Consider the following 23,176-nt stretch of genomic DNA (forward strand, 5'->3'; position numbering starts at 1 on the left):
TGCTAATATTTTTGGCTTGTATTTTAAAAGTTAAAACAACAGAACAAACAAATAAAAAACACACACAACAGTATTGTATTTGTAATATTGAAGATATTGAAGTATTTTTTTGTTTTATATATTATATATATATATATAATATATATATATATATATATATATATATATATATATGTATATATATATGTATATGTGTGTTTAACCAAATACAAATACAATTGGTTTATGAAGTTTGGCTTAAAGTTTCTGAAGATTGTAAAAGCAACAAGACCATGTATTTAATTTGATATTTCTTTAATAAACATTTGCCAGAAAATGTCTTGGTACAAAAAGCATTTGTTTTTTTAACAGGGATCATTTTACCAGAGCATCTGATTTTACAAAGAAAAGGGACAGAGAAGGTGGTGGTGGGGGTGGGGAGGGGGGATTAAATATAGAACAGAATTTATTAAATCTGTTTACATAAATAAAGATTCCTAGCTTTTTCCATTCAATTTTAATATCCACAATAACAATGGCAGTGGGTCACAGACTCAGTAATCTTTCAGTACAAAAGTAGTTTTCCCAAAGTGAAGCGATAAAAATATCCAGTGCCTTCAGTACGATTTATAGGCTTGGTCCAAATCTATAGAATCTCATATCCTGTGCACAGGCTGTCCAGCTTGCTCTCCTAAATTTGGTTCAGCAGTTAATACTAATCTGCCCAAGACCAAAGTAATTAAAAAAAAAAACAAAACAAAAAAAAAAAAACAAAAAAAAAACACACACACACCTAAAAAAGTAGAGATAAAATTTATAACCTGGTTTAGTATAATGTACACTCAAAAGTGAACATTTTAAAAAGGACAGCAGTATAATTGATTAAAAACAATATGAAAAGGTAAGAGCATTTTTTTTATTTAGTTATTTTTTTATTTTTTAAATCTTGCGCCACTGTCTCCCTCATTAAAAAAACAAAACAAATTGTCTTTCACATCCAGTAAATAATTTTTAAACTTTTAAGCTGTTTAAAAAAAAAAAAAAAATCCCAGCTTTGAATGTGCCCAAAGCCTTTTAAAAGCAGTCTTCAAGAATTAAATCAGTATGGTAGCCCTCTTCCTCTTAATGTTGAAGTGTTCATGTGTGCCCTGTAGCCCTGCGAGTAGGCACCACCTTGTGAGGGTGATCCCCAGTTCTGCCCATGCGCGGGACCCCCAGGAAGCATGTTTTCTTGCCTGCTCATCCCGTGGTTATAACTGTAGATGTTTCCTGGCATGCTAGCAGCCTGAGTACTTTCTAGGTTACTGCTGTTTGCTAGCATTGGCAGAGGGCTGTGGTTGTACTCAAATCTGTGGTCCTTATCCCCGCTAAATAGCATGGCCCCTCCGCTTCCTCCTCCTCCACCTGCTCCACACCCAGAGTAGTTGCTGCTGTCACCATAGTTGCTGCCCACTGAGCTCGAAAAGGACTCTGGGTAGCCTGGGGTACGTGGCCTGCAGGCAACACCAGTGTAAGTTGGAGCTCCACTACTAAACATCTCCCTTAATGAGTGTGGAGGTAAGCCGCCGCCCAGGAAGCTGGCTCTCTCCCCTGCCCCTAAGTGGCTGCCCCTGAAGTCATCACTGGTGTAACTGCTGGAGGAGAATGATGAACTCCCAAAGCTCTCCCTGTACTCACTGCCCGGTTGGTAGGAACTTTCTTGCTGGTACTCTGGCTCTGGTACGCTGTGCTGGGCAATCAGTTGCATCAGGGCTGCCTTCATTCCTGAATGGGGATCAGCAGAGCCCATGGTTCCTCTGTAGTCCAGATCTTCTGTGGTGGGAGGGGGTTCTGGAGGCTCTGGGGGACGCTGGTCTGGAGGCAGGATCAACGGAGGTTCTGGAGCAGTGGCATTATGTTGCAGGTCAGCACTATCGTCCAAACCTAAAATAAGAGTACACACATATTATGTTAAAGCTTGCTTTAATATTGTGGGTAAACTGTCTCGTTTGGTTCATTTTCCCACAGCATGGACCGTTCCCATAAAAGGGATAGTGTTACAGATAGACATGTTATTTCTATTCTCACCGACATCGTTTCTTACCATTAACCTCATACCATCTATCTTGATGTATGACATCTACTGATTATTTTATTGCAAGAATCATCTGAGTAAAGAAAAAATCATATCATAGTTTTAAACATAAATATGTTATTGATCACAAAATCAAAGGTTGCAAACAAAGTTAGGTTTTCCCTTGTAGTTTCTGTCTCAATACATTAGAATTATAAAACATATCTAAAATGTGCTGAAGTGTTTACCTGGTGAAGGAGAGGGGCTGGGCTCAGGGGGCTGCCTGGGCTCTGGGCGCACATCGTTTCCACTGCTAATCTCTTCTACTGGAACACTGTCTTTTTTCTGCATCTGCTGAACCTTTAGGAGCTGAGCCAGCAGAACTGTGAATGCACTCTGAATGGCGGTGGGAGCTGCATCCCCCTCCAGCTTAGGCAGGGCTTGCTGTGGAGGCGTGTGTGGGGCCGAGGGGACAGGAGGTTGGGTTACCACTGGCTCTTGAGGCTTCTCCGTGGAGGCCAGGATCCCAGCTGGGAGGGACATGCTGTTCAGTTCCTGCAAAGTCTCTGGGTTCACCTTGATGTTCATGACTTGGGCAAATTGAGCCATGCTAACTGTATTCTTGGACTGAAGCAAGTTCAGCAGAATTGTCAGTTGATCCTGAGTTAGCTGGGGTCCAGTGGCTTTAATATCTGAGAACACAGAACAGAGATGTGTTGAAGCATAATGATGTAGATATGATTGTGTCCTTCCAATGCATACCAACACAATAGCACATCTATACCAGAACCTCTTTTGGGTTTGGTCATTAAGATTTTATCTGATATAGAACAAGTAATGCAATACATAGGCTAGTAGAGGATGTAATTCTACTACTTAAACGTTAATTTGTTTGTGTAATCCAACACCAAAATCTGATTTTTGTTAGTTAGTTACATTTTAACCACTATGCTGTGCTATCATCATAAAAGATCAAATTAAAATAAAAAAAACACATTAGCAAAGCATATATGGGAAAAAGTGATAAACATGCAGTGTTCTAAAATATTAGTTTCATATTATTTATACGGAACGTTATCATTCAGGACATAAGATTCATAAAAACATTTCTACATTCCATAATTCATATTTAGAAATTATAAAATGACTACCTTTAAGTGCAATGGAATTTTATTTTATTATTTTTATAGATTTTTAAATAAAAATGTAGTGCGCCCAATTATTTTTACCACCGGCCTCTGGAGGACATAGACCAGCCCTGTAGGCATTCGCCTGAGCTCACTAGGCATCTGACCTGTAGGGTCCACTGTAGCGTGATGAGGAGAAACAATCCCTGACGGTTTTGCCTCGCTAACCCATGGAGTGCCAGAGCCAATGCGACGCTCCCTCCGGAATCCCCAGTGAAGACCAGTGACTTGTTGAGCCACTCAGAACCCCGTGTATTGGAATTCTTCTGCTACAGGGCATACACAATTATATCTACTACTGTGCACATCAAAGTAGCAGAGATGAGGAGAGTCTAGGGAGTCCACACAAATCATTGAGACTCAAATAGGATACTTCTTTATTTATTATCTCCCCACCTAATTATTCTTCTTTCTAACCAGCAAGAAAATGTTTACAGTATTTAAACCCCTTTACAGGATGTTGCAGTGTATTACTTACTTGCCAAAGATTATTTGAAACCCCTAGAGTCACACTGCTGTTCCACAACTATAAATGAAGATAAATGCGGCACTATGGGACATGCCAGTAAGTGCATTACAACCGAGCCAGTATGCCAGAAGTTTATTAATATGACCCCTTGTATTTTTTTTTTTAAAGCGGCGTAAAGAAAAAAAAAAGGTCTTAGGTAAATCAAATCATAATGAGCAAGATCAACGAGATAAGGCCAAGGTAATCAAATTTAATTACGAGCGTAATGCATTGCATACTTTATTTCTCCAAGCAGGATATTTTTCATGGTGCAATGGATAATACTTTACATTTAAGCTTTGAACTGCATGCAGGTTATGCTGAAAAGACGCCTCTTTGCTGAATGTTTTTCACTAAAGTATTGCTATGATTTGATACTTTTCCGACTGCTATTTTTTTTTTTACCCAGTTTTCTGCTTAAACATATTGAATGTATTTTATTTTGGGATTAGTGTCTGTGAATATGACATCCACTGTTCAGTAGTTGCAGCTACACAGACAGGAATGCTGGGGTATCTTCATGACCAGAGGCAGGGCAACACTGATGACTTTCAGTATTACAGATTTAAATAGTAAAATTTGGAGATAACTGTTTGCCTGATCAGTATAGATTTTGAATGTCAAAAAGAAAAATATATATATATATTGGAAGCTTTAACTGTCTGGCAGTTAAATCAACACATTGGTCTGTCATACACAGATGTGCAAATAATGAAGACAGGCTTGACTTCTATGTTCTTGACTAACGTCTTAGCCTATTTTAAGATGTTTTTACGAATGAGTGCATCAGCCATGGACGTCAACACATCCTTACTGCATGACCATCTACTCGTGGGATTTAAATTCAGAATATGGTTTCTACCTGTTGCGGAGACTGGTGGACAGTTTAACACAATGTATTGGACCTTTTTTATTGTTATAATACACTCAATGCTCAGGCATAGTTTCAATGGACTTACAATACACAATTGGAGCAGTTTTTACTGTGGGAAATGTACAGGTATATGGGCACCTCCATGATATAATAAAGGTAGGCAGTAATAGCAGGTAAGCAACTTCCATCTCCTACCATAATAAAAATAATTTCAAGCAATAAATACAGAACTGTGCAAAACTAAAATACAAAAACATATCCAGGAAAGTACCAGTGTTCATATTATATACATGATGCTTGATTAAATGCACAAATATACCCCCCATCCTATCAGGACAGGCAGAGTAAGCAGGCCATTTAGAGTTTATTAGTAAGCAGCTTTATCAGTAGTTTATTTCATAAACAAATCAGAAATACAGTGTTGTTTACTGACCTAGTCCTACACTAGAACTGCCCTGAGATTTCTGTTGAGTAGGTTGAAGGCCTTGAGGGGTATTGTTCCTGCTGTCATCCATTCCCAAAGCCAGCTCCTTTCTGGGGACTTTGGGGGCTGTCATCTCATCAGGCATTTGCTTCTGACGCCTACGTTTTTTGCTCCAGAGCTCATGGCAATCCTGCCATAGAGGGAGGCTGAGGGATCAAACAACTGGTGAGTAACACTTAAACTAAATCATAAAAGAAAAATCCCATTGAAGGCCACAAAGCTAAACCTTTCAGCTTAAAAAAAAAAAAAAAAAAAAAAAGATTTTTAAACAAATAATATTTCAAAGTCATTAAAGTAGCTTGTTATACCATAAGTACACTAATCGCATCACTGGAAATCTCATGATGCGTGTCACACTAGTTGGCAGTGTAACCTAGAAATATGTTTTCCCACAGTTCTTTTCACAGATTAATAACACTGTGTAATTTCCAATGGGAAAATGGGCAATGTGTGTCTTTTCGTTCACATAAAGTCAGAAAAAAACAACATACGAATCCAAATTAACATGTATTTATACTAAAGTAATACAAAGATGACTACAAAAGATTGAGAAGTGAGTAGTTTTTCGAGATTTACAATTATACTGTAAACACTAAATCTTTTTAGTCATCTTTGTATTACTTTAGTATAAATACATGTTAATTTGGATTCATATGTTGCTTTTTTCTGACTATGTGAACGAAAAGACACACATTTGCCCATTTTCCCATTGGAAATAGTGATATTTTGAAATATCACTGTCCTGGTCACAAAAGCAAAGTTTGTGGGGAATAATAGCCATTTTCTATACTTTTGAGGCATAAGCAATTAGGAAATAACGCTTACTACCCAGGAACAAAAACTGTGTTACATAGTTTTTTGTTTGATGACAATGTTTGGTCATATTAGGTTGGAGGTCAAAGTCAAATGCCTTCTGAGATATTAGCAGGTGGAATAGCATTGGGGTGGTGCCCGAGTGACCATTACATATAAGCTCCCCTCATAGGCATGATTAAAAATGTCTTATGAAGCACCCTTAGGTTGATTTGGATTGCCTTTAAACAAGGACTCCAACAACTGAAACAACAACTTGAAACAAGTGCAAATCTAAAGCACTGTGTAAGTTTAAAAAAAAAGACAGATAAAATCTTTAGATTCATACTCAGGAGGCAGCATTTTGACAGGATCCACATCCTTCAGGAACTCGCTCTGAAGAGCCTGTTCAGCTGTGCAACGTTTGCTAGGATCCAATGCAAGCATATGATCAAAAAGATCTAGTGCAGTTGAAGGAATGCTAAAGAAAAAAAAGGGGGGGAGGGGGGGGGGATAAGTCAGATTTTTCAGAAAGAAACAAAAAACATTTTAGTGCTGCATTAATGCCTTGCTGGTGTAGTTAATTTGAAAAATGCATTCCTCAGCTCAACATGTACATCTCTCTTTCAGGACCACTAATAATCATTTCAACGAGTCATGTGATGCAAAAATTGAGTGAAACGTATTTGTGTATTTTAGGCTATCAACAGAAAAAAAGAGAAAAACTTACAATGCAAATTCTTCCCTTATTCGTCTCCGATACTGTTTCTTTGGTTTCATGGTGTTAAAATAAGGGAGCTTTATTACATCTGGCCAAACTGCGGGACATGGGCTGCCACAGATTCGACTGAGAAAATAACATTGATACAGAAACACAATTTCAGGTATTTAGAAGGGCTAACACTAATAACAATGAATTCATTTAAACGGTGTAATAGGTCATTAGCATATTAATAGGAACCAGCTCACACACTGCCATTTAGTTACATATTTATATCTACAGTAGTTGGTCTTACTCACATATTCAGAAATGAATGTGCAAGAAATAAGTTAAACTGAAAAAAGAAACTACAGTTCTAAAACTATTTTAAAGTAGGCATACAGGAATGTTACAAAGTAATATTGCAACATTTAGGCACAACAAAGGCAGTAATTTATGAATTATTTCTTGTGTTATTCAAACACAGCGAGTAGTATCAAGTATTACAAAAAATATTTTAAACATGCCCACATGTTTAAATTTGACAGCAAAAGGTTAACCCACAATAAAGATTAAACTTTCCAGTTCTTAAGACTTAATTTTATGACTTGCCTAATAAGCTCTAGCTGAGCAAGTTCCTGGTTTGCTTGAAAAATAGGCTTCTTCGTGAAAAGTTCTCCTAGGATACACCTGTAAACAATATGGGACATGAGAGTTACTCAACAACTATAAAAAATTTAAAAAAAAACAAACGTGTATTACAGCAAATCAGAAAGAGAAAGGCCATGCTTATTTTCTCATTGCTAAGCTTACCCGCAGCTCCAGACATCAATAGCTGGGGTATATCTCTCCTCTCCCAGCAGCAGTTCAGGTGGTCTATACCACAGCGTAATGACTTTATTGGTGTATGGGCGGCTGAAATACAAAAATAGAGAATTTGCTGTAAATAACACACTACTCATGTAATCATACCTTGTGCTGTTCACTGCCATCTGACAAGGTGCAAAACCTTTAATAAATAAAGCGTGTTCACATAAACACTGATTATAAGCTTTGCTGCAGCTCAACTGTTTTAACTGCTGTCAGCGGTTTTAAAAGACAGGTCCTTAAATCAAAATGCAAGTTTGGAAGAGATATCTTGAATGTAGTCAGTTATGTCCTGTTAATTAAATGGTTGTTGATTGTGAGCGGTTTAACCAACATCTCCAACTGTCTTAAGATTACATTTTGCAACTTAGCTGAATGCTTAAAACTATAAATAACGAATTGTGCCAAACGTTTAAGTCTACATAACACATTATGTAGACTTTGCCCTGAACAAAAACATAATACTTTTTTTCTAATGGTATGGTTATCTGCAAGCTTTTTGTCTAATCAATCAAACAATTAAATCAATATTGCTTAAATACAAACTACAGTCAAACAATACATCTGGGGTCACAACAATTCCTATGGTACTGGCAATACTCTTTGAAAGCAAATGACTCCAGTAGAATGAAACAGATTTACCTAACGGCAGCAAGACCAGCAGCCAAGGAGCTGGTAAAATAGACTGCCCAGTAAATAATTATGTATGTACCATACCATTTAACACTCAAACAACTGATATACCAGCTTATAGAATGTAACAAGACTAATTATTTACAAGAAACAAAACCGAAAACATACGACAAAAACTTCACAGTATCAAATAAAAGGTAAATTCGAACATGCTGCATCGTTACCAAGATGTCCTATTTATGGTTACAGCGTATGCAGAAATACTCACACAAGCATAGTCCTAATAATGATGTAGTCACAGCAATAATTTGTGGACCGCAACGTACAGTATGTGCTTCAATGCAAACAACAAGTGAAAAGGCATTATGGGGAAAATGGGAGTCACGCTGGCCACAAAGTAGTAAAACTGTATCTGCTATAAAGAGAGGGCACAGTAATGTGTTGTTTGGTACTGTACAAAATTATAGTCTTTACCAGAACACCAATTTCACTTGAACAGAGGCAGCCTTTACCTTTCCTCTGAATTGTAGAGTCGGGCAAGACCAAAATCTGCAAGCTTAATTTGCCCCCTAGTGGAAAAAAGAAAAAAGTGACATTATATTCTGCAATATTGTGAATTTCAATTTTCTGTATGAAATGTTTATGGTCCATTTATTCAGCGCTTCTCAGGCGCATCAGGTCCAATTTATTTTCACACGTGCGGCTTTAAATATTTTAAATCCTCCAGAGTAAAATAGGTTTAAAATGTATTGAATCACAAAAGGACAGTCCTGCATCTCCAGCCAAGCACCACCCCTTGTTCGCTGTATCTTTCCACATACCTCTTTATAGACCTAGATACCCTCCCGATCACTCATTTTATCACCAAACTCCTTAACAATGTGATCCAAGTCATTATTTTATTACAATAACATCTCAAAAAGCTCTGCAAATGTCCGTGATACTCTTTGAGCGCTGGATGCAGAAGGAGCTATCTCTGGTGAAAGTTTGTCTGAGAACTCTCGGAAATACTGAGCAGCAGGCCAGAAATAAACCCACCAGGGATCTTGGATTTTATGGAACCTACAGTGATTTCCAGCCCGTTAAATAGCAATGGGGAATGCACTGAATACACCGACACTTTTGATGATGATGATGCTGGGTCAGTCATGAATGCTAAGTATTTCATCATACAGCTTTCATTAAAACGATAAAACTTGCACTCTGTGTATACATACATACATATACATATATATATATATATATATATATATATATATATATATATATATATATATATATATATATATATATATACACACACTTCAGATTGCAGCTAAGATTGTAAATCTCAATATTGATAAATAATGCATACAACGTCACCATTAAGATAATAATCTGTATTGTGACTAATGTAATGTACACCTCCTTGTTTGCTGCATTTAAGCGTGACACGACTGCTTCTTTCCACAGTAACCAACTGCACTGTCAACACACGCCTTTATCGTATCTTATGCAATAAGTACAGTACCAACAATGTTGCAAAAAATAAGATTGCCATATTTACGTCTGCAAATTTCCCAGCTCAATCTCTTATGTTGACTTCCGGGAATGCGGTGTTTACATCACTGTTTACATTCCCGACAAGGACAAAGTCGCAATTTAGGCTTCCTTTTCAGCCACATGTGTGAACGCACTCAGGCCCCCTAAAACCGCAACTGTGAACGGAAATTTTGAGGCGGCCCAGAGACGGACCAAGGCTGACTCAGTAAGTGTGAATGGGATGTTAATTAAGATTTCACTTAAAAAAAAAAAAAAAAAAAAAAAATAATAAAAAAGAAGAAATGTGTGCTTAAGTGCTGGTCTTTGGTTCTCTAGTTCTGGTCCTTTAACTTGTGTCTGGGGGTGTTTCAACTAGTACCAATTCTGAATAACGACCGTGAGCTGAACAGAAAAGGCAAAAAACACAAAGAAAAACTATACTGCAGTAAAGATAGTTATGTACAGTATACTCCTTGTAAGTATCACAATGCCAGTCTCACCACAACAGTTTACATTACACACATGTTTGAACAAGTTCCTGGGGACCACCAAGGCAACCTTTGTAGGCTTAAGTTTGAGAGCTTCTGCTCTAAGACCAAGACTGATCCTTAATGGAAGGCATTCCAGCACAATCTAACTATGAGCAATCATTTAAACAGTGAATCCAGGGCCTCTATACTGGCTGCACTGTTCAGTGCTTTTTTTGTCTGTACAACAGCATCCCCAGGGGCTAGTTTTATTACTGTTGGTAAATACAAGAACTACATAAACATGGTGTTACTAGCTAGCTTACTGATTATCATCTTACATTTTCTGGGCAACTATATCACGTATTCAGGAGGGGGGGGGGGGGGGGTATGAGTACACCGACACCACGAGCAATTAAAACATTAAACTTACCTGTTATTGAGCAAAATGTTTGAACACTTGATATCTCTGTGTAAAAAGTTTTTCTTGTGGCAGTAGTCCAGTCCTTCCATTAGTTGTCTCATGAATGATTTTATGTGGCTTTCATTAAAGTGAACTAATCCTGATTCCAGCAGGCCCATTAGGTCATGGTCCATGTATTCAAACACGAGGTAAAAAGCACCTAAAAGGAAAGAGTTAGAAATTCAACCAGGCATACCAGATCTACTCCAGGAAAAGCCCTTGAAGCCAAACTGATCCAGTCTGGGTTCAACTGGGGAGAGGGTCGTGGTAAGAATTACTAATGTGATAAACGTGGCGGTGCTACGACCAAAAGTAGGTTTTGACATTAAATAAAATGTGGCACGTGAACAACCCCATGTCTAAGCAGGAAACTACACTCATATCTTGCTTCCTTATTTCTGCAATGTATAAATCTTTCTGTAATGCATACCCATCTTCCACCTATTCTCTGCTATACACACACTAAAGCAACGTCTTCTCTACACAGCCAAGACAGATTGCTGACCTATTTTGTTTTTCAAATGTTTCATGTGCATTAAAAACAGTAATAGTATAATAGTTAATTTTTGCATAATACATGCATATTGCTGCTTCTTATTATTCAGTTTGTCAGTTAAAACAGAAACCGATGTCTTGTTATACCTTTGTCCTTCTTGAAGTCCAGTGCATCCTCCTTGTCGGTTACAATCTCCTTCATATTGATGATGCTCTTGTGGTTCAGCTGCCGGAGGATTTTGATCTCACGAATAGCAGTGATAGGAAAGCCTTCTTTTTCATTATCTAATCGCACTTTCTTCAGTGCCACCATTTCAGCTTGAAAAAATGTAATTATATTTATTATTTGTATGGCTAGTGATTTTTTGGCTTCAAAATAACGTTTTAAGTTTCACAATTTCTTTCTACTTATTCAAGCATTAAACATTAAATGAGCTGTCCAAGGCCCAGACTGCATCACCTTTTGTTTGGCAGCACTGAGGTCTGAGGAGTTAAGTTCAAATCCACTTACTCCAGTCAATGTTCATGATCCACAATGAGAAACCTTTAGAGTTTAAGTCCCAAAGTTGTACTGTATTAATTAGCTATTCGGTTCTTGCTCTATACAATGAACAGATCTTTTTCTTCTATGCTTCAAAATATAAAACTGCCCATCAACAAGTATTTCAGATCGGAATAGAATTTAAAAAAAAAAAAAAAAAATTCCAAAATGCCAAGTTAAGCAGGATACCCCTGATAGCAATCTGATAAACAAGTTTTACCTGTATCCTTGTCTTTGGCTTTGTAAACTTGTCCATAAGTGCCCTCTCCAGTTATTCCAAGGATTTCAAACTTGTCCACACAACGCTTTCCCCAGTCGATCTCTGTCTCTTTTATTTCACCAAACCGAGGACCACAAATTCTTCAAATGAAAAACAATACGCCATATTAACACAACTCTTTGACAATCTCAGGTCGTATATATTTTTACTGATCTTAGGCAGCAAAAAAAGAGCACATGTCTAGTAACGTGCCATGATTAAAAAGCAGGCATGTCCCCCACCAAGGCTCTAAATTAAACTAGAGCCCTCAATAACATGAAGTCAGATTACCATGACCTATATCCACATGTAAAAATGTAAGTTTGACAGACATTCTTCATATACCCTTATAATCTGATGCCCATACCAAGTTTTGTTAGCATTTTCTTTTTGAGATACATTTAGAAACGTAAAGTACGCATGGACAGGCAGGCACTCAATATATCCTCAGATTCTGAAGAATGTCTTTATTTAGTCTCATTTACCAACTGGATAAGCCATTCTGTAGCTATATGTAAAATGGCAGCTAGCAAATATGATTTTAAAGTGTTGAGAGTAAAATGTATACGTCACTGGATTGATTTAGGAAATAAAACCATCAAATGTGAAATGACCCCTGCCATGAGAAACCGGAAATGCTTTACGGACAAAGAAATGTGTTTCTGTAAAACATCCAAATGTTAAAATAAAATGCTGCCACCAAACCAGCAAAGAATCACTGCAGTCTGAAGTCATTTTCCTATGCAGTCTACCAGGCTTACTTTGGTCTCCGTTTAATGACTGGCTGAGCTGCTGGCTTCTTATCCTCTGGACTGTTTGGGGAAGCAGGGGCTCCTCCTGTCAGTTCGGGTGGTAGAGGGAGGTCACTCAGTAAAGGGCGAGCTTTTTTCTCTGGCTTCTTCTTGGCTGACTTTACTGAACTTTAATAAAATAAAATAAATCAGTTTATCACACATTTAAGTTTTAGAAAAACAAAATTTAAGTAGACACGCATGTACTTCATATAAGCACTTTCTCCAAATTACTTCCATAAAAATTGCCAGCTAAATAAAAATCCCTTTTTTTCCCTCTCTCTCTGGAATGTGGATGAAATCTTGAAAGGAAAAAAAACTGCAGATAATAGGAAGCTATGGTTTCAGAGATGCAGTCCTTTACAAAATGTCAATGCCCAACCTTTCCCACCCCCTATCGTAAGATTTACAGTAGTTTTAAAAGAAAACCTTGATATATATATTTCAGTGCTTTTTATGTCTTGTGTGGGAAAACCTACCATTGCAAAACAATTGATCCCCCTCCCCAAGACTATCATGTCATGTATTTCGGTCAAGGTAAATGTATCCTCCTCTTATGCAATCACAATACAAATAATTCAACCCACCTCAAAGACATTTTAAAAAGGGAATTCTTGACACACAGCTAAGTAAATAGATCAACAGGGGAATATAAATGTATGATAGGGCGAGACATTGAGAGACACTGTTTGCCTAGATTAGGGGAGAATGACAAACCTGGAACATTACTAAGCATACTGTACTTTACCCAAACAGCAGCTGTCACTTGCTATCCACCTATTAGCTCCATTCACAGGAGATTATCAATATTCCTATAGGTCCTTCTTTCCCTTACTGTAACCTGTAATAATAATGGCCACAAATAGAAGGCAAAAAGAAGTGTTGTTCTCTTACTGCTAATCAAAGTCCATGAAGTGATTTACTTTCTCCTCTGCAACACTACGTGTATGCTGGAGATCCAGTTCTAACTGATGTGTGTCATCAAGAAAAAAGACGCTAAAGCTGCCCGATTGAAACAAAAAAAAATGAATGGGAGCCATGGTACAGCTTGACAGTGAAGAAAATGGAAGGTACTGCACAAGAACATGAAATCAGGGATAGAATGTTTACCAAATCAGGCAATTCACTTCTACTACAATTCTCAAAAGTAACTCGGGGAAGTCGCACAGTCAATTTACAGCAGGGATGTTTAAAATGTGTCATTACTTGATGAAAAACAATTGCCCAACACAATATTTATGATTGTATTTGAAACAATGTTACTTATGTTTGTAACGTAAAAATGGTATTCATATTTCTAATGTAAAAGTGAAACTCACTCACTTTGGTATTTTAAATGGATCATTAGATAATTAGGCCAAAGTACTGTTTAATGCCCATTTTGTCCTTATGCAATGGTTATGGTGAACTGTCTCAGTTGTCATTTAATAATATACAATGCAGTTGCCTGTATATAAAATACATTTCAATGAACAAACAAATATTACGCATTATATTTAGGCTTGCTACTATTAGATTTTTATTTTTTTGCCAAATCGACGATTAATATCAACGTTCATTTTAGAAAGAATATACCAGTTTTTTTTTTTTTTTCAGGTTTCTTTATTTTTCAATTTTACCACACTTTTGTTGGAAATCCGAATGTTTTTCCCGCAAGCAGATCATGGGTGAAATCAACCTTTATGCTTAAAAAAAGACTTTTTATGCCATTGAGAAATATCTCATTTAGGGAAACCCCTTTACCATATTCAACATGCAACTGAAATAACAGTGAAGCTATACCTTGTAAAGCTAAAGTTTCCACACAAATTAAAAAGCTGCCTCAAATAAACCATAGAAAACGCAGCATATAAAATGTATTGCATGCTTCATCCTGCCACAGACTTGATCAGTGTTTTCCTCTTGCACCCCATTTTCAAAGTAAACTAGTAACTGTCACTGTATATACCTATAATAGCAAAAGCTTACCCACACCTTAACCCGCTAATTTCAAAGTAGGAGCTCTGAATGACAGGCACTGTAGCTAGCAAATGAAAGTGTACAGTCGGTCTTGACGACTGACAGTCATTTCAATGAATGACAGCATTCTAGCACTGCTTCAGCCAACGACATCTGTCAGAATAGGATGAAATGACTGAAAGTGAAACTACAGAAGGGACCACTGAGTTGACTGACAGCGACCGCTAGCCATTCAGAGTGGAACAGATGGGACACACAGCAAGTATAAAAACTACACAGATTAGAGATGATTTTTTTTTTTTTTGGTAAGAAAAAATAGCGAGTGGTTTTACCAACGTTTACCTATATAAATGTATTTCAAATTTATTTATTATTTTTTGGGGAATTCAACGTTTATCGAGCTTTACCAATTAATATCAAAAAGTACCAAGCCTAATTATATTGTTTGAGAGCTAAAAATAGGGAAAACTTAAGTTAATGCAATTCTTACACATTTGTGGTTGTGTTCTTGACTGTTCAAAACATATTACAGAAGTTAGATGTGTATAATTTCATATTTCTATTGAATTCCTGTTTTTTACAGTATGTTTCTGTAATTGATAGTAAACAGTACGCGCTTCTCTTTTGACTAAGTATTTAGATCCCAAATCATCCATCATATGAAGTATACAACACTGCGAATGATGTTTGTGAAGTGCAGTGGATATTTGTTTATGTATTTGTTCGTCACACTGTTGGTGTGCATACACATTTAAACACCACATTTCTTGGTCTATAACATTGAATATAATGCATCTACATTTACAGTAAATTGTTACATGGATAGTGCTTGATAAAGTACAGTATCTAGTATTGCTAAAATTAATTCTATATTTAACTATTTTTTACACTGTATATGATGAACATGATAACCACACTTACTTTTTTTCCCCCCCACTAAACTTTTTATTATACACTCTCAGCCTCCTTTAGAAGTTTCGGATCGCATTTCACTATAACCTTGCACGCGAGTCCCCTTTGTATGCCCTGGTATATATTTATGTTGATAAAGTTATGTACTGTTTAACTAACAAGTACATTGCAAAGATAAGAATGAATGCAATACTACTGTACACAGTTTATTGCCTACCTCTCCCGTCATCTTTTCTGCTAGTTCTGCTAGCTTGCCGAGTTTACCTGCCTCTGAATTAAGACAGCAAAGTTTAATCCCAGACAATTTACTCTATATTTGCAGTCGTACAAATGCACTAACCTTTCAGCATCCAGGTCCTCGGGCAGCACAGGTGGCAAAGGTAGAGGGGGCAGGGTCGAGGTGGGCAACACTGCCTGTCTCTCTTTCTCCTTGCCTCCCATGCTGCCAGGCACAGGGGGTTTCCTCTTTTCCTTGGGCAGCTGGGAAGACTCTTCCTTCCCTTTGTTCTCTCTGGGGGCTACAGGAGGGGCTGCTCGTTTGCTACTCCAATCGGCAGGGGAACGAGTTTCGACCTGACCCTCTGTTGAAGGCCCCTTGGCCTTAGCAGGCTTCTCTGGAGGTGGTGAGGGAGGCCTGTCCAGCCGGAGTTTCTTGGGCTCCTTCACATGGTTTGTCAGGGAGGGCTGGGATACAGCAGCCGGGGTGGCGGCTACAGCAGGCCCTTTAGTAGGCGTGGAGGCGGAGTTCTTGGCCCCAGTGCGAGCTGCTTCAGCTGCCTTGGCCTTCTTCTGTTTGCTGAGTTCGGCTGCCAGGCTGCTCTTAAAGGTGAGGGTGCTGGGGGAGATGCTAGAATGGCGGCTGCGTGAGCGTGAATGCCGATGTCTGCTGCGGGACCGTGAGTGACGGGTAGAGTAGGGACTGCGGCTCCGCGACTTCCCTCTTCTGGAAAAAACAAGTGACAAGTAGATATTTTAAGCTAATGTAAAAGGTGTGGGAAACAAACTTTATTAAAAGTTGGATTCTCATGACACAACTTAACAGTACAGGGCTTTAAATTAATTTGTGTGTGGCGGCCAAGAATCACGTACAAGAGAATAAAGTCTCGTGGCACTTAAAATATCCAGCACCACTTTTATTTATTTAATTTAACCAGTATTACTCAGAAATCGACTCATAGTGCTTTCATCACTGACACCCACTTCTTTAGAGATTTTTGTAGCGTTTCAGGCATTCTAAATTGGAAGAAAAATACAGTAGCTTGGCCTCTTAAAATATCTCTGAAAGTTACACATGTGCAGGAGCAACTTGGAAAATGCATGACTCCCGCAATCCTGCGCTGAAATTCAAGCCCTAGTAATATCACTGTAAACAGATTGTCTTTCCAGTAGTAGATTACTATTGCCTTCTTTTCTAAAGATGGGACTTCGATGGGTGTGTTTAAAAATTTATGTGTAAAGACATCTAAAATGTACTATTTTATACTTTTTGCATTGGCTTCATACAATGTATTATTAACCCTCTAACACTGCTACTGTAATTTCTAGGGAGTGTGATATATCTCAGTTACAATACTGTATTCTTGATAATTGTATCATGGTCACTTTTATATTACCACAAGTCAAAAATACACAATACAGACAAGGGGTATTTCCTCCAAATAAACAAGAGAATATATACAGTAACTCAAAGTGGTCTGTTTCTATATCCAAGAAACTTGACCTTACTGTGGCAGCCATGTTAGGACGGGGGTCGACATCATAGTCACCAACACAATTAGCACACATGCTTATGCAAACATGAAGTCACCATTGTACCTCAAATGGCCTTAAGATATAAAGGGATCATCAAAGTGTTAGGTCTTTATTATTTCTAAAACAAAAGCTCACTTAGTTCTGTCTTTGTAACACCTCAACTTTAAGTCAAAGCGGCAAGCAATATCAGTAGTTAACCTGGTAGACTAGCCAACACCACTTCAAACAAACCAAAGAATAACTTTATATAATGAATGAGCTTTGAAAGAACACCACTACAGAAAGCCCACGAGAGGTCAAAGTGTAAGTTTGTAGAGTGGGGGTGTATGTAGCTTCTTTCATTAGCAGTAACAAAAGGTCTGATATCAGTGCACTGAGTGGAGATATACTACATCAACAGCTGGGCCAAAATGTTGATTTAAACGAGACAGTATCAGCATAGTACCTTGTGCTATGACCTACCAATGATGTACCTGTACAGTAGCTGTTGGCCAAGATTGATTACACCTATTGTACATGTATACTAAATTAAACATCTGGGGAAAGTAGGAGTAATCAGATTTAGTCACTTAAATCATTAAGATCCAATTGCATCAACATGAATTAACCCAGATTAAATCAAGGTTTATATTTTACTCGTTGCACAAAACTTTAAAGTAGGTTTTTTAGGTTTAATCCTGGTTTTAAATTAATCAAACAGTTCTTAATCCAAAATTAATATAAATTACATTGCACCAGTCATTTTAATCCTGTTTCAACTTGCACATAATGGCAGCAGACCCATTCTTATTTACCTGGCAGACACGCTGATAATATCCTCAGAAGTAATGGTTTTCCTTGGCATGAGCTTTTTCACTAGGATGAATTTCACAAGTTTTACCCACGAAAGGAGTAAACAAACACCAAAACAAAAAAGACTGCTTCGATTCTCACACCCTTGTTACAATGGTATATCTACCTCTTCAAAATTAAAAGAAATGTTGTACCTTGTGTAAAACAACAGCACAATCGGTCTCAAATTGGAGTACATGAAATGCTAGTCAGGGCAAATCTCACCCAATAAATATTTAGTAAAACCCAGTAGTCACAAGTCACAAACAAATAAGCTAGCATATTTATATATATATATATATATATATATATATATATATATATATATATATATATATATATATGTTGTACAATTCAACATTTTTAAAAGGCAATAAAAATGAGTATACGGCATGGTAAAAAGTATACACATGTACGTTTGCTGATAATTAAAGAATTGGCCTTAAATGAATGCTCATTCCAACTGTATTGTCTTCAATAAATGAATACTTTCCAAAACTTTGTAGTTGTTCTGCCTGAAACATTGTAATCAAGAACAATAAAATAGATTACAATTTACCACTTTAGGTATGAACGCTTTCACAATAAATGTATGCAAAGTAAAACAAAGCTATTCATTTACTTCATTTCTTTCAATCGAATCTTCAGTGAATTCAGGACAACCCAGTCGGCATCACTAGAGACCGGTTAAGGGTTGTAGGATACTGTACGTGGGGCCTATGCATGTCGCTGCATGTGGGGCCTATGTTGTCGCTTTTTGATAATTACTATATAATGTATCATAGTATAGGATGCCTAAAAGTAATAGGAATTAATGTTTTCTAATGCTTGAACTGTTTTTCTTTACATTTGCTTTTATCCTTTTCGAATCTGGTGTATACAAATAATGACTGACTGAATCACAAATCTAGGATTACCTACTTAACCCAAGATTTACTATCCTGGTTTACATTTTGGTGGTGCAATGTAACTGATTAAAACAATCACAGATTAACTAATCCTAGTTTAGCACTAAGACGTTTTTTTTTTTTTTTTTTTTTTTTTTTTTACATTCAGGTTGGTGAAACTGTCCCCAAGTCTTGGAGAAGAGATTTTCTAAACTGATTTTTTCAGAGCCTTTCGCTCGTCGTGTACAGTAATTTGGACATATCGTACACAACTATGCAGTAAATTCATTTTAAGTAATCAAACTGCTATGCAATGGGAGTCTTACTTCCACCCCTGTATTAAAATGACTAAAAATCTGATGACAATTAGCAGATACCAATCCACAGTGCAAATATACGCACAGAAGGGTTTTAAATTTGTAAATTGATTTAAGAGCCAAATTCTATTCAAATAATGTATCTATCTAGACCTGCCAAAACAAAAGCATCAATTTAAATATTATTATTATTATTATTATTATTATTATTATTATTAACTGTTTTCTCCATGTCTGCTTGCTGGATATCAAAACCAGTCAAGCAGACATGGAAACAAATGTCAAATTTTCCACCACACACCTGTAAAATAACTGAAACTTACAGTTCAGGCTGTAACGTACAGTTCACCTACCAAAGACAACATGCTGTATGCTGTATGGCAGACCTGGGGTCAATTACAGTTAATTATAACTGCAGAATTGTTTGCTGAAATTGCAATTACAATGTTGTGTCCAATTACAATTATGCTGCTGTAATTACAATTATAAAATTACAATTCCACTAAAAAGTAAAAAATAGCTACAACACATTTATTCTACCAATCAGACATCACCGGTACAAATACAGAAACATACTCTATAACGTTTTTTCAAACAAAATGGGTCACTAAAAAACAAGTGGTTGAAAATACCAGAAGAATGTTCGCTCTGTGTAAAACACAACATGAAACTGTGACTGCTTATGCTTGGAAATGTCTTTGATTAAACCGTAATGTATCAATTATAATGTATCAATTCCAATTAGGTGCTGAAAGCCATTTAACAAAACCGTAACCCATCTATCCTATCTGACATCTCTGGTTTAAAGTCCAAGGGTCTTGAAACTCCAACCGTGTAGTTTTAAACGTGTTTAACACTTAGTATTTGCACAAAGTATATAATCATATATATATATATATATATATATTATATATATATATATAGACTATATATATATATATTAGATAACTTATGTAAATAAATTTAAATAAATAAATAAAAAAAATAAAACTAAGTCATGCAAACACTATAGAAACACTGTCTGATAAATTACCAGGCCCAGTTCCCATTTTAGGCCTTGTTGCATAAAACGCAGCGTTAATTTTGTAACGTTAAAATGTAACGATCTAATACAACTGTAACGTGAAATTGGACTTGGTGGAAATGTTTGTTTAACTTAAATGTGCTACTTTTAATGTAGTTGTGCTTACTTGGAAGAGAAAACACAGGTGCAGGGTGGACCGTGTGCATGTTTGACTTACCGGACATCGGGGCTCGGGCTGTAGGATTTTCTGTAGGGACTTCTTGATCTTCGCCTGCTGTTGTACGGACTCGAAGTTATTTCCCCTTGTTCATACGGGCTGTGTCGGTTATAACTGGGGGACCTGCGTCTGCTGTATGGGCTGGGAGACCGATGTCTTCTGTTGGAGTACGAGCTAGGCGACTTCGTAATGTTGCTGTACACACCATACATCTCAGAGTCTCTGCCACCATAGTGTGGGCTTGGGGATCGTCTCTTGTTGTAATTAGGGCTCTTTCTAGCACTAAACTGGTTGTAACACCCACCAATAACTGGAGACTGGTTCCCATAGCCCTGGCCGTAAGTCACATAAGGGCTGTCCTGCTTGTGTCCTGGGCTTACCGATTGTCTCTTTCTGTAGGCCCTGGGTTCTTCCCTGTCGTCCCTGTAAGCTTTTGGGGTGTCCCTGTAGGCAGACGGGGCCTCCTTCTCCGCTTTTGATTTATTACTTTTGTGAAGTTTGGCCTCCCTCTCCTTTTTGTCTATAGAGAAGGGCAAGTTATGTTTTTTCTTCCCGTTGCTGTCAATGTTACGGGTGCCATCTCTGGCCTGTTTGTTACCACCGCTGCTGGCCCAGGGTTTAGAAGGCCCCCCCTCCCTCTGATGGTTGTCCCTCTTATGCTGTTTTTCCAGCTTGTTCCTCTCTGTGGATCGGCTACTGTGTTGGCGGGGCTCCTTGCCTGGGTTACTGTGCTCTTTTCTCAATCTCTTCCCTTGCTCGTCCCCCCTGCCGCCGCCGGGCTCACTCTCATTCAGACTCTGCAACAAAAGCCGCTGGTTATGGGGCTCAAGCTTGGGAGAGGGGCTCCCCGAGAAACGCTCCGACTGGGAGCTGACATCGTCATACTCCACCAGGGTCCTGAGCTCCCCGTCTCTCTCAAACACGCTCCTCCGCTCGCTGCCTGGCTCATTCAGCAACTGCTGCACTCGTCCCCTGCCGTATTCGCGCTTCTTGTTTCGGGAGGAGGAAGATCGCTTCTTCTCCCGGCGTTTCTGATCCTGAGAAAATGGCTCTATTCCTCCACCGGAGCTTGGCGATTTAACTCTCTTCTCCTGCCGGGGCTTTTTGTGCTCAGAGGGGCTCCGTCCCCGACCCTCTTGCACCACCTCCGAGCTCGGCATTTAATATTCAGCCCGCTCAACTGGGTATTTGTATTGACCGTATTTATCTGGTTATACTTATAATTTAAATAATTAATGAAATGTAATTAACAGACACAACCAGTATTCCGGCTGAATAGCCAACCAAATAAATCCTCGCTATCCTGTATATCCACAACGTGACCAAACAAAAAATAAATACATGAAAGAAAATAAAAAGCAGCCGATTCTAATCCATACAAGCGGGCAGTTTGAAAGACTATGAAATCACAGGCTTGAAAAACGCATTCCATACGATGTACGTGTACTCGATAATTATAAAATAACAAAACAGTATCCCGGTTGTGAAAGTTTTTGAGAGGTAATAAAACGGAAAGGACCAGTTTCTTAGTTCATAAACTTCTTGCAGCTGCAGCTGCCACCATTCCTCTCCAACCGCTGCAGCACGGAAGTGTCTCTCTTCGGTCAGGCACAGAGTTCACTTAGTTTCAACTCCACTTCGGCAGATTCAATACCACGGAAAGTCATTTTCAAAAGAACGTTTCACTCTCGGTTTCCGAAACCAAGCCTAAACTAAGTTTGTAAAGCAGGTGGTCCCAGGCTGTTATAAAAAAAAATCCTTTGTTTTCTTTTTTTTTTTTTTTTTTTTTTTTTTTTTCCACGGTTACCGAAGTACAAAATATTTTTAAGAGTTGCTGGAAAGTTTAGTGGTTACTACTGCCTCCTGTCGCTCTATTACGTCACTTGAATAAAAGAAACACCGGATAACGAGTTACCTCCCACAAGACTGGAAGAAAAAACAAAACACCTTTTTTTTTTGTTCAAAAATAAATTTGAAACAGTTTCCAGTGTTTCAGTCTCAGACGCTTTTATTTAGGTTGTATGGTTTGAAGTGTCGTATATGTAACAAATCCCCAGCGATGCCGGTGGATTACATTTGGGAGACACAACAGATCGAAAGCTGAAACATGGCTGCCTTATTTCCACACTATACTGGGAACATCCGGCTAGATATGAGAGAAGGCAGAAATAATGATAGGTCAGAGTTCAGTGGCGAGTGCTTCCTGTGTTAGTAGCAGTGATACCAGTACTCATAACAATAGTAGCGATGGAAAGTATTACAACTTTGTTGCAGTAGTGTAATGCAGACATTATGCGACGATTGAAAACTCAGCAGATTCAAATGATATATATATATATATATATATATATATATATATATATATATATATATATATATATTTTTTTTTTTTTTTTTTTTTTTTTTTTTTTGTGGCGCGTAGATAGATATTAAATAAAACATAACACATAATCGTGGATCTGGAGACATCACAATAGACCTCTATGCGTGTATTCATCACGAGTCATAAAGTAGTGCTCAGAGGACGTATGCCTTGAAGCCACAACTCGGCTTAGAAAGCACAGGGGTAGGTCCCCATCCAAATCTGGTATGTTATGCTGTTTTGGGACTTTTCATCTTTTTTTTTTTTTTTTTTTTTTTTTTTAATTATTTAACATATTTTT

General features: G+C 37.7%; 1 protein-coding gene across 1 annotated transcript; it reads right to left on the reverse strand.

The window, feature by feature from the left end:
- Nucleotides 1-953: 953 nt before the first annotated feature.
- On the reverse strand, nt 954-22,642 carry LOC121312774 (cyclin-dependent kinase 13-like). The gene is made up of 14 exons (XM_041244521.1): nt 20,514-22,642; nt 15,826-16,428; nt 12,585-12,743; nt 11,785-11,924; nt 11,171-11,341; nt 10,499-10,688; nt 8,590-8,646; nt 7,391-7,492; nt 7,190-7,267; nt 6,608-6,724; nt 6,227-6,358; nt 5,035-5,231; nt 2,281-2,724; nt 954-1,902 (listed from the first exon to the last, which is right to left on the reverse strand). The coding sequence occupies exons 1-14, from the start codon at nt 21,671-21,673 to the stop codon at nt 1,079-1,081; spliced, it is 4,374 nt and encodes a 1,457-aa protein (XP_041100455.1). The 5' UTR covers nt 21,674-22,642; the 3' UTR covers nt 954-1,078.
- Nucleotides 22,643-23,176: the final 534 nt, after the last annotated feature.

The sequence above is a fragment of the Polyodon spathula genome, chromosome 3 (genome assembly GCF_017654505.1).
Source record: "Polyodon spathula isolate WHYD16114869_AA chromosome 3, ASM1765450v1, whole genome shotgun sequence".
Lineage (NCBI taxonomy): Eukaryota > Metazoa > Chordata > Actinopteri > Acipenseriformes > Polyodontidae > Polyodon > Polyodon spathula.

What these genes read in the sequence shown, in the direction of transcription:
- LOC121312774 (XM_041244521.1), bottom strand. Translation starts at nt 21,673, where the DNA reads ATGCCGAGCTCGGAGGTGGTGCAAGAGGGTCGGGGACGGAGCCCCTCT. An exon ending in GAGGACCTGGATGCTGAAAG is followed by an intron (nt 12,744 to 15,825) that starts GTTAGTGCATTT and finishes ATTTTATTAAAG; the next exon opens with TTCAGTAAAGTCAGCCAAGA. An exon ending in AGCCAAAGACAAGGATACAG is followed by an intron (nt 11,342 to 11,784) that starts GTAAAACTTGTT and finishes CATTTTTTCAAG; the next exon opens with CTGAAATGGTGGCACTGAAG.